Source organism: Lineus longissimus, chromosome 13 (genome assembly GCF_910592395.1).
Source record: "Lineus longissimus chromosome 13, tnLinLong1.2, whole genome shotgun sequence".
Classification (NCBI taxonomy): domain Eukaryota; kingdom Metazoa; phylum Nemertea; class Pilidiophora; order Heteronemertea; family Lineidae; genus Lineus; species Lineus longissimus.
Genome location: NC_088320.1, coordinates 7,880,671 through 7,893,342, shown reverse-complemented (window position 1 = coordinate 7,893,342; position 12,672 = coordinate 7,880,671). Strand labels below are relative to the sequence as shown.

At 43.4% G+C, this 12,672-nt stretch overlaps 1 protein-coding gene across 5 annotated transcripts in view; it reads left to right on the top strand.

The window, feature by feature from the left end:
• Window positions 1-12,672, top strand: part of LOC135497923 (uncharacterized) — a 177,784-nt gene that overhangs the window by 116,143 nt on the left and 48,969 nt on the right. For all 5 annotated transcript variants that reach the window (XM_064787955.1, XM_064787952.1, XM_064787953.1 and 2 more), the window contains 9 exons: window positions 1,245-1,453; window positions 3,453-3,657; window positions 4,099-4,341; window positions 4,612-4,779; window positions 6,056-6,273; window positions 7,673-7,840; window positions 9,195-9,387; window positions 11,455-11,624; window positions 12,489-12,636. In XM_064787955.1, the coding sequence (XP_064644025.1) occupies window positions 1,245-1,453; window positions 3,453-3,657; window positions 4,099-4,341; window positions 4,612-4,779; window positions 6,056-6,273; window positions 7,673-7,840; window positions 9,195-9,387; window positions 11,455-11,624; window positions 12,489-12,636 (1,722 nt within the window). The remainder of the gene's footprint in view (window positions 1-1,244; window positions 1,454-3,452; window positions 3,658-4,098; window positions 4,342-4,611; window positions 4,780-6,055; window positions 6,274-7,672; window positions 7,841-9,194; window positions 9,388-11,454; window positions 11,625-12,488; window positions 12,637-12,672) is intronic.

Sequence of the window (12,672 nt, the reverse complement as noted above, 5' to 3'; positions counted from 1 at the left end):
TTGGCTGACCGTGGGGGAGTCTGAACAACCTCCTCCCTATCCTGTTTCAAAAACAGTGGCAAGTTTCTAACCAATAGAACTATACATTTGAAACTTTATACACTGGTCCCGCCAAGGTCAGGTGCCCTCTGAGACTGAATGTCGATCGGCCCTGATTCTTGACTTGGTCGATTGGTGTAAAAAAATGTCCGTTTGAGTACAACTATGGCACGTTTCTTTACCACTCAAGCTATGAACTTGAAACGTGGTATAAATGATCCCCCACATGTATGTCAGATAACCTCTGACGCCGAAATTCGGTTTGATCTGATTCTTAACTTGGCCACCAGGGGGCCGAAACTGAAAAAGGTAAAAAGTGGCATTGTATTCTGAAACCAACCTGATAATAGGTTTACCAAAGAATTTAAAGTGATATATTGGTGTTTATTATTTTTAAAGAGACAAATAGTAATAAATCTTTGTGAAAAGCCAACAAGTGCCGAGGCCAGTGAATGATTCATGTTAGTTCATAATTCATGTTTTTGTCCAAGTATTTTATACACTGATCTCTGAATGTTTTCACTCAAAGTGTACCCTACGGTGTCTGCAGAGAATGCCTCGCTTTCTATTTGTACAATGGTTGGGGTGTGGGTTACGGGTATATTCAGTAGAAAATTCAAATGCACATCACGAGTATCCCCAAGTCCTTGGCTTGGGCCTTACTCGGAAATGTTAATTTGACCCATCAGTTTTAAGTCCTACTGCTGCTCTTGTATTGAAAGGAAATTCACCAGAGGTGAGAATGCTCAGCTGAGCTCAGCTGGAGTTTGTCTCTTAACCCTTTCAGGACTGAATATATTTTTTCCTAAACCTCTGCTCTGGACTGGATATTTTTCAAATTTTTTCGTCCAAAATCGAAAGATTTGGAAGTAAAATATCGGCTTTGCAAGAATCGCTATGAAGTTGGCATGAATTGAAAAGGTATTCCCAGGATTTCGGGAATCCCCTCTGAGCAGTTAAAAAATGCGGATCGGCATTAGAATGACTGGAAAACCGATGTAGTGAAAAGATCGTTGATCTCGCATTTCTGCCAGACTCCTCAAGAACGGATGTATTGCGTTGCTCGCAATTTTGCGAGACTCGTTCTGAAAGGGTTAATGTGTATGGTGAGGTGTCTTTTTTTGAGTACACAGACTCAACTGAAAACGGTCGACTGGTTAAGATGTCTGTTGCAAATAACATTATCCTTATTTTTTCCATGGCAGACATCAAAAAAGGCGACGCAAATGGTCCGACACTTTATTATGACACATACTTGGATACCGAAACCGACGCAAACAAGAAAGCTGTCCTGGACAAGATCAATACGATCATTCGTAAATTCCCAACAGCCTCCACATTTGCCGGCAAGTTGGTAGTCGTTGCAACGTGGGACAAAGTCTCACCAATAGATGGCACTGCTTATAAAGATGAGGTGAGGTTTTTTGCTGATGTGACCATATTCCGAATCCGTTCTTCTGTTGGGTGGATAAAACGACGTCCTTAACCCCTTGCCTCCCTAGTGGGGACGATATATCGTCTCTATACTAATGCATTAGCATAGAACTCGTGGCACACGTTAGACACTGTTGTACGCTGTCTTCGTGTACCTGGTGATCTGCAGAAGACTACATTTAGTTTCATTCATAGTTAGTTCATTCAATAGCCAAAGGTTATCAATCAAGTTACGTTGATCATTTACAGGTTGTAACTGCATCAGTAATAGTTCCATTGTTCAAATCAGAAAAATCAATCAATTAGAGCAAAATCAATCAAAAAATTGATTGATATTGATTATTGATTACCTCTTACCCAATCTATACCCAGAAACAACGCCAATTAATAGCAAAGGTAATCAGCTTCACAAAAATGTATGGTTTTATTAATCAGGGATGCATAATGAAGGAGCTACAAAGAATTTTTATGTTATTTTGCATAAAACTGGTAAAAAATCTCGGTACATTGGCCTCGAGAGCCAAAGGGTTAACTTGCTCATTCCCAATCCTTCCTGAACTTCGCTCTGGCCATGATTACTCCTAACACCGCTGACGTTCAAAGGATTGATCTCCACTGACAGATGCATGTCTACTGCCCCAATCACAATAGCATTCCGCGAAGATGAGGTCACTGCAGCTCCTGCCCTCTATTTCCCCATCGCTGAATTACAGGCAATGTCGGACAAACATGCGGTTTCGTAATGGATTCAGGCTTTCTAACTTATAGGGCAGTTAGATTCAATCTGGCACATGTCCGAGTGTTGGAAATACTACATAATTGTTCTGAATATTTCTCTCTCTGACTCTATGGTATCATTCATGCTAAAAACAATGCAGGGTCAAAGATAATTGACTTTGAAATAAGCTCAAATGCTTAGAAATAAGTGTTGATGTCCGACTGTCACGTGACTAAAACGTCATCAATATCTTATGCAAATGACCTTGTGAGCTATAAATAGTAACGTCGCGGAATGCTATTCCTTGATGATTTCATGAAGTGACCAATCGGGAAATTTTTCATTTTGAGAAAACTCCTCTCAAAGATTATACGTATAATCAGAATGCCTCTGTGCATTACATATGAAAGCGTATAATGGCACAAAATGCATGAATGGAGGGTTAAGCGTTATAGAATTTACATTGGCTTTGAATGTCCCCATCACAATTGGTTTGTAAGTAGACATGGCTAAGAACAACTCAGATGGCACTGTTATCTCAATTTCACAAAAAATGCTGATTGGCCACTTTGTGAAATCAGCGACAAATTGACAACCCCTTTGCTTTGTTTAAGCTGCGCACAACCTGCATCTCAGTCTTGCTTAGGCTGCATGCAGTACACACTGGCTGCATGCATGCAGTACACACTGGCTGCATGCAGTACACACTGGCTGCATGCAGTACACACTGACTGCATGCAGTATACACTGACCGCATGCAGTATACACTGGCTGCATGCAGTACACACTGGCTGCATGCAGTACACACTGGCTGCATGCAGTACACACTGACTGCCTGCAGTACACACTGGCTGCATGCAGTACACACTGGCTGCATGCAGTACACACTGGCTGCATGCAGTACACACTGGCTGCATGCAGTAGCATGCAGTAGCATGCAGTAGCCTACACACTGGCTGCATGCAGTACACACTGGCTGCATGCAGTACACACTGGCTGCATGCAGTACACACTGGCTGCATGCAGTACACACTGCACTGGTTGCATGCCTATTGCGTAACATGGGCAAAACATGGTGATTTTAGTACTGCGAGAATGGTTCGCATAAACTGCATGCAATTTAATCAAACGTTTTGCCGATTGTGTTCGGAACATTCACACAACTTGGTTTTTCATGTGCATTGTGCATCAACTACGCTGATTGAGGGATGTTAATTGTGATTGGGACTGCGTTAAAAACTGAGTTTCTGTTTTGTTTCAGACGTTCACATTCCAAGGAGCACTTGCGTCAAATGGGACTCATTCCTACGCCATCTTCCTGTACCAGCCTGGTAGCATGAAGTGGGATAAGGACAATAACGCCAGGATCGTCTTCATGGGCTATGAGTCCAACAAGAAGCTGTTCACACACCTGGGCTCATTCTTGAAGACTGCCTTGGGTATAGATGTCATGAAGGGAACTAATGGTAAGTGAATTTATCGTCGGGTTGTAGGCAAGTGTTCTGCCCCCCCCCCCCACGCTCCCCTCTCAGTCAGACAGCTGAGGGACTGTATGTGCCTCCAAATTTTCTAAGGGAAAGGGGGGTCATTTTCTTTTGTGTTCAAAACTAGGGTGTCGAATTCCCGAGAAAACGAAAAAATGCCGGGTACTTTTTCACTTGCTTTTTCATTAAAATGTGTGACCACTTAATTTAATTTACCTTGTTTTCAGAATAAAACCACACAAATAATGAATTGTGAAAAAATGGTTCTATCGGCAGACATATGATCTTTTAATTGCTGGTCTCGGCAATAATTTTCAAAAGTTGCTGCAACAAAAGTCTGTCGTTATGGGGCAGTTATAAATCGGAACTTAGTGTGCTGTGATTTCTTCTCCGATCCATGTTTTAAAAAAATTCTGTCCACAGATACTATCGGAGTCTGGGCGTATCCGATCGGATCCGTCAAGACCAACAACTACCAGAAATGCTGCAATTGGGAGAATACCATTGACAAGGTGACCCGCACTGCTACGGCAGTCTGCCCTGCTACACTGATGCAACTTATACTCATGGACATGATGGAGAAGGACAAGACATCATCAGGAGATTGTTACATACCATACCTTAAGTCGGGCAATGACTGGCAGAGATGCTGTTACAGTAAGACAGGTCAGTTGGAAATAGAAAATATCTCCAGTGCAGTCAGCTTCATAAGTACAGTCCGAATCACAAATGACCTTTCGCCAAGGTATTGACGTGCATTGTCTGTAAAGCTGAGCAATGTCAATACAATGAGGGGTCAAGATGGTATTCACACCACTAATAATTTTCGAATTCAATTACAAATTTCACATTTTTAACAAATGGTGCTCTCCTTTAAGCAAACAGATTCAATTTTAAATCTCTTTTTAAATCATTCTACGAAATTTTATTCTGTAGGCGGCGGCCTGTTGGAAGGAGCGGACTGTGGCTACATCCGTGTGGACAAGAAGGAAACCACTGACAACGAGGGCTGGAAGGCTTGCTGTGCCACAGACATGTGCTCAATGTTCCATCAGCACCGGCCTTGCTCGAAGATGATTACCCTGGCCACACCTGGCAGTCTCGGTACGTACATTACTGCTCTGAATTGTGACATTACCATGGCCACGCCTGGCTGTCTTGGTACGTACATTACTGCTCTGAATTGTGACATTACCATGGCCACGCCTGGCTGTCTTGGTACGTACATTACTGCTCTGAATTGTGACATTACCATGGCCACGCCTGGCTGTCTTGGTACGTACATTACTGCTCTGAATTGTGACATTACCATGGCCACACCTGGCAGTCTCGGTACGTACATTACTGCTCTGAATTGCGACATTACCATGGCCACGCCTGGCTGTCTTGGTACGTACATTACTGCTCTGAATTGTGACATTACCATGGCCACGCCTGGCCGTCTTAGTATGTACATTACTACTCTGAATTGTGACATTACCATGGCCACGCCTGGCCATCTTGGTACATACATTACTGCTCTGAATTGTGACATTACCATGGCCACGCCTGGCCATCTTGGTATGTACATTACTGCTCTGAATTGTGACATTACCATGGCCACGCCTGGCCATCTTGGTATGTACATTACTGCTCTGAATTGTGACATTACCATGGCCACACCTGGCTCTCTTGGTATGTACATTACTGCTCTGAATTGTGACATTACCATGGCCACGCCTGGCCGTCTTGGTATGTACATTACTGCTCTGAATTGTGACATTACCATGGCCACGCCTGGCCGTCTTGGTACGTACATTACTGCTCTGAATTGTGACATTACCATGGCCACGCCTGGTCGTCTTGGTACGTACATTACTGCTCTGAATTGTGACATTACCATGGCCACGCCTGGCCATCTTGGTATGTACATTACTGCTCTGAATTGTGACATTACCATGGCCACGCCTGGCCATCTTGGTACATACATTACTGCTCTGAATTGTGACATTACCATGGCCACGCCTGGCCATCTTGGTATGTACATTACTGCTCTGAATTGTGACATTACCATGGCCACGCCTGGCCATCTTGGTATGTACATTACTGCTCTGAATTGTGACATTACCATGGCCACGCCTGGTCGTCTTGGTACGTACATTACTGCTCTGAATTGTGACATTACCATGGCCACGCCTGGCCGTCTTGGTATGTACATTTCTGCTCTGAATTGTGACATTACCATGGCCACGCCTGGCCGTCTTGGTATGTACATTACTGCTCTGAATTGTGACATTACCATGACCATGTCAATGGATGATTCCTCGATACTAGGCCTGTCGACATCAATTACAACCCGATTTTATTAGTGTGATGGTTAATCATTTCTTGTCTTCTTCAGGGGTCTGTCTTGGCGACCCCCACATCATTACGCATGATAATGTGACATGGACCTTCAACGGATTGGGTGAGTGGATTATGGTTCGCACCAAAGTGGATAAGAAGGAGTTTCAACTTCAGGCTCGTACAGTCCTGGCACCCGCAACATCTGGATTCGATCCGAAAGCAACCGTTTTTACCGGATTCGCGATGAAGGCCAAGGATACTGACATAGTTGAGGTTAGTGATTTTAACCGCTTAATGCCACAATCAAAAATTTCTCACCTTGCCGCTCTGCCAGATTTAATTTCAAGGAACGTCATTTTTCGTCTTTGCAGCGGCAATCGATAAAGTGCTGCAAGCTAGTGTTTTTGTGAAGAACGAAGCCTCCTCAGTTTTAGTTTACGCTGGGGATTCCCACGATTGTTTGAATAGGGTTTTCAGTACAGAATTTTACATGGAACAAACCTGTGGATGGCTGACGTATATATACGTCTTACGGCAGAGTGGCTCAGATAGAGTTTGCGTATATATACGTTTTACAGCATTAAGTGCTTAAGAAACAAACTCTTATCGGTACATTATAGTTTTTATTTGCAAAACAAGGTATAGGGCCAACAGCGCTGACACTGTAGGAGAAATAAAGTAGTAATTGTTCTGGTTCTGGTTCTGGTTCTGGTTAATTTGGCAACAAAGTACCACAAGGGAATATAACGTCACTCGTTCTGATATACAATCAAAAATATAATGGCTTCTAAATTTGACAGTCCCATTTGGGAGTATCAAATATGCTTTGCGGGGTTGTGCACTATCACACAATGAAATATGAAAAGTAAAATGATAGTGCTATTTCAGACTCCGAAAAAAACAACTTTTTTGCTCATTTGTTTTGTGTGGAAATCAGGAAGACGTGAAGCCATCACTTTACGACGACGGGGGAACTGACTTCACTCCAGCCCACGAAAGTCTGACCATGATGTCACCGTGAGGTTCTATTTCATGATGTGCTCCAATGTGATACGGAAAAGTATCGCACAGCTGGATTGCACGCTTGAGAAAACTGTTAAAAAAAAGTTGTTTGTCCGAGTCCGAAATAAGTTTTAATGGTGTTCCGTCTATACAATGTAGATCATCAAATAGTCAAGAGTTTGGTATGAATTTCTGCCTCTTCTTTGTCTTGCATGAGATTTAACCCTTAGCCCTCCCTACGCCCATGGACGCTCGCGATTTAGGGGTGACATCTGACGAGAAAATGCCGAATAAAAACATCGTTCCACTTGAGCCAATGTTCGGAGCTGAACTACTGCTCAGTCCAAACGCTGGAGTGCTAAAGGGTCAAGTTTGGTCTTTGGTCTTGACATGGAGGGATGTCAAATATCTGATTTTAGGCGGATTTAAGACATTCCTTCCTCTTAAATACTAACTTTGATAGCCAGAATGCAACGATCTCTGCATCAAGTCTCTATGGATTTTTGAATTTTTAAAATTGGGTCAAAAGTGAACATTTTAGAGACATTTATGTGCAAATGAGTGCTGACCAAATCTTTACAAGAGAAATATTTCAGAGGTTTTGCCTTAGTCCATTAGTGTCCCTGTCACATGTGATAAAACGTAGGAATTATTCCACTTTTGATGGCAGGTTAGTTTGAATGCGGCAGGTGATGGCCTAGATATCCTCATCAACAAGGCGGCGGGGCCGACTATGGCATCTCTCACGACCATCAACAGGAGTAAGAAGAATATGGTGCTGGAAAACGTAGCGGGCACCTTTGTGGTGCGGTTCCTCACTTCTGGATTTGTCTTCAAAGTAAGTAAATCACTTCATATCTTCTTTTTCTTCTTCGTCAGTCAGCCATCCTTTTTTCATGTTTCGGTGTCCTCCTGATGTCTTAGCTTCAAATCTGCGGTTTTAACAAGCGTTTTTTTAAGTGTTACAAATGGATTTTGACGTACCCGTTTCGAGACAATGCTGCTCCGTGATGCGTGATCGGAACGATGACATCAAGGTGTCATTGGAAAGCATATTCCTCCTACTTTATGGAAAGTCCATTGTTATAGAGATATGACCCTCGAGTTTGTCATATTAACCCTCATTCACAGGATTTCTCTTTTTCTGGAACACCCTGTATAACTTCAACAATGCTGTTTAGTAGACAGATGTACAAATACTATAATAAATACAAAGTTTTAGCAAATTTACTTGCATGATACATGTAATTGCACTCCTGCACTCCTGCATTGTGTATTTCTTTTTTTCCTGAGCCACAAGTGAATTCAATGGACACAAGCGTCGTACCTATTTAAGAGCTTGATTACCTGAACAGGCTCAGGGGAGACCATGTGCATTGTGGTTAGAATGCCAGGCTCGTAATCAGGAGGTCATGGGTCTGCCTCTCACCGATTGTCTTTGTCCCCTTGAACAAGGCATCTAAGCCTACCACTGCGGCGACCTTTGCATGAGATGTAAAACCATGTTTCCTTGTATCTGGTGTCGATATTAGGGCAATCAAAAGACCCCACCAAGCGAAAAACATCACTGGCTTACGCGTACTCTTACCTCTGGCCTTTGGCATGCCGAAGTTATAGTCACTAGGCCAAGAACCCCAACTGGTGCGTAACCCAAGTGGCAAGCAAAAGGCTCATCCGGCCTTGGAGGAGGAACCCTCACCTTAGGTCAAGTCTTACATAATGACCAAAGCCCGGAGTACCTCAAGGAGTTCCTCAGTCTTCGTGCCCCAGACCGCAGGCTTCGGTCTTTCAAGGACCAATGGCTCCTTTCCATACCACGGACAAGGGGCGTCTTCGGAGACCGTTGCCTTGGGAACTTGCCACTCAGGCTGTGGAACTCACTTCCGACCTGGATGCGTGATCCCACCTTTTTATTGAACACTTAGACACCAGCACCTAAATGTTTTAATCTCTATGAATGTTTTAATCTCTTTTACTATGTGTTGTTTTTAAATTGTACAGTGCTTTGCAAATGATTTTCATTCAAAAGCACTTTTAATATAATAAGTTATTATTATTATAAATTATTATTAGGTAAATACTCTTCCGAGTGCAGAACGAATGGCGATCGAGATGAAGAATTAACAAACATGCTCAACACTTGAAAAGATATTTAGTCAATGTCTACATCTCTCTCTCTCTCTCTCGAACAGGTGAGCCATGCTAACAAGATGCTCAATATGACATTAGCTGTGCCAAGCAAATATAAGAAGACATCTACCGAGTTCCTAGAAGGGCTTATGGGAAATTACGATGGTAGGAAATCGAATGAATGGCAACAGCCGGACACTGTCGCTTTTGATGAGGGCTCAACGGAGAAAGATTTTTATAACTATGGAAAAACCTGTAAGTAAAATGTTTCTATAGTACATACTCAGCACTGTATGCAGTACCCGTACGAGAACAACCACTTGCAATTATTTTCCATTGTTCCTGCAGAACAGTTCCCCCAATGCTTTGTCTAGCGATTCAAGAACAATGTCCTAGATTGTTCCTGCATTATATCCAGTAGTGCATACTGGACCAGCCCCAGAACAGTGTCTTGGGGTTCCAGAACAGTGTCTTAGATAGTTCCTGGTAAGCCTGCAGTGCATACTGGACCAGCCCCAGAACAGTGTCTTAGATTGTTCCTGCATTAGTTCACACTGCATGCAGGACCAGCCCAAGAACAGTGTCTTTGGATTCCAGAACAGTGTCTTAGATTTTTCGTGCATAAGCCTCTAGTGCATGCAGGACCAGTCCCCGACCAATGTCTATGGATTCCAGAACAGTGTCTTAGATTTTTCGTGCATAAGCCTCTAGTGCATGCAGGACCAGTCCCCGACCAATGTCTATGGATTCCAGAACAGTGTCTTAGATTGTTCCTGCATTAGCCCACACTGCATGCAGGACAAGCCCAAGAACAGTGTCTTTGGATTGCAGAACAGTGTCTTAGATTGTTCCTGCATTATTCCACACTGTATGCAGGACAAGCCCAAGAACAGTGTCTTTGGATTGCAGAAGAGTGAGTTAGATTGTTCCTGCATTATCCCACACTGCATGCAGGACAAGCCCAAGAACAGTGTCTTTGGATTGCAGAAGAGTGAGTTAGATTGTTCCTGCATTATCCCACACTGCATGCAGGACAAGCCCAAGAACAGTGTCTTTGGATTGCAGAAGAGTGAGTTAGATTGTTCCTGCATTATCCCACACTGCATGCAGGACAAGCCCAAGAACAGTGTCTTTGGCTTGCAGAAGAGTGAGTTGGATTGTTCTGCATATCCCACACTGCATGCAGGACAAGCCCAAGAACAATGTCTTGTCAATTTTCCTTCACCTGCCAACAGTAGAATACAAGTGGCCTAATAACATACAGATGTGCACATGCATGTATGAACAAATTGATAGAATACAGTGGAACCTCCCTATGCGGACACCTCTCTATTAAGAACAACCTCTCTATTAACTCTTTCACTGCCAGCCCTATTTTAAATTTATTCCCCATCTTGCTAGCATTTTTGCCATTTTTACCACTTTTTTGTAGCAGGAGCCCTCTTTGGCGCCCTTGACCACGCCATCGGCCATGTGCAGCTTGATTCCCAACTGCAGCAGGCTGCGCCCCCTGCCCACCATCACCTGAGTCATTGTCACTACTACTTATATCATTACCCCCAACTGCCTGGTCATCATCACCATCAGAATCAGGCTGATCACGCAAATTGATCTCAAATTGGTCTATCTTCACCAATTCACCTGACTCAAAATACCCACTTCCTGGGGACGAGATTGAACCGAATGCTTCCGAGAACACTTCCGAAGACATGGCGGGAGGTTTAAATCAACGTAGAATCAATAGTTTGGTTTACTTTTGATGGGTATATGGAAACACTGAGATAACGTTTTGAAACGTTATTGGCAATTTAGCGACCTATTTCCAATGACGTTTTAAAACGTTATTGGCAGTGAAAGAGTTAAGGACACTAGTTTTGGTCCCAAAGTTGTGGTTTTCATTCAATTTGACCTCTCTAATCAGGACACCTGTCTGTTGAGGACAGCACTTGTCAGTCCCAAGGGTGTCCTTGATAGAGAGGTTCTACTGTATATCTAATGTCCTAAACCTTGCACTAGAAAAAAAATTTTACAGTAGAATCTATCTATTAAGGACACCCTCGAGACAGACATGTGCTGTCCTTAATAGAGAGGTGTCCTGATTAGAGAGGTCACATTGAATGAAAACCACCACTTTGGGACCGAAACTAGTGTCCTTGATAGAGAGGTTGTCCTTAATAGAGAGGTGTCCGCTAAGGGAGGTTCCGCTGTACTGACCAAGTGCCACTTCAACCAACTTTTTCCTGACCAGACCGACATTGGTATCCGTGAAGATGTACATGTAGAATAACCCCTTGGATTTATTCGACCTATATCCATTTTCAGGGAATGTGCCAGAGGCTGACTCTCTCTTCAATTACGTTGCCCCCAAAACATACGCCTCCTACCAGAATTTGAACTTTATACCGCTCTTCTCCCACCAATACAAAGATAAGGCTAGCCTCCTTGCGGAAGTGTACAGTAACGACCAGGCGATGCTCGCGAGCTGTAACGCAGTAAGTAGGATTGGAAGCAGTCATCACTTCCTTAGTCGTGTTGGTGTATTATTCTTTATTTTCTTCAGCATTTGCTCTGCTCTTGAAGGTGTCTCCAGAGAGTATTCCTCCTCCAAGGCGGGATGAGCGTTTTTACATGCCACTACGGTTAGGTGCTAGTTTGGTTTATTGGCCTGATGACTCCATCTTTGGCCAGAGGTAGAGTCCACGCAAGCTACTCGTGTTTCTCACTTTCTGGGGTCTTTCGCTTGCACTGATAAAGGGACCTGCAGTGCGTCTTATATGAAGGACTGTGAAGAGCAAGGAGTTTCAGTTCCTTGAAAGCCACGCAGGTTCATCCAGAAATTCTATCCTGAGTTCTCCCTGGGATTGACCTTGGCCCTATAAATGGATATCTACTGACGTCACGGCTAATTTGTAAACATCATGCGCACGCTCTCTCGTATCTCTTCAACATGGTTTTCATGTAGAAAAGTTGCGACAAACCGGCGTCCTGTTGAGATTTCTCTCGATAACATGATGATGCTTAACCGATGATGTACGGCTGTCATTGTGACAAAATCGTATCCAAGTATTATTCTAAAATGTCATGCAAGTCACGAGATAGGCGAGAAATCTCCTTGTATCCGAGTGAAACCTACAACAATCGTGGACTTTGATATTGTTACGTCACGCCATCCCCTCTGTTGAGCTACGAGTATGCACGTGCAGCAAATGACGTCATTTTGTCAAAAAAGGTATCCATCTATTGTGTGATAGCCAGCGGTGTTATGCAATAGGCTACATGTATGAGGCTTGTGGTGTATTACGAAACCGCTCGTTTGAGAAGACATGTCTAATTTTCTTTAAACCTGTTGTTTTCAGTCATGCATGAACCTGTGGCGTACCGCCGAAATTGAGAGGAAGGCATACTATGCGTGCATGTTTGATGGTGGGAGGTTGAAGAACTGCAAGGCTAGTTCAGCGTTCGTAGCAGAATTCAACATCCACAGTCTGGATACGAACATTTTGGGTGAGCAGCTTTATATTGTTGATACATTAGGTGGCC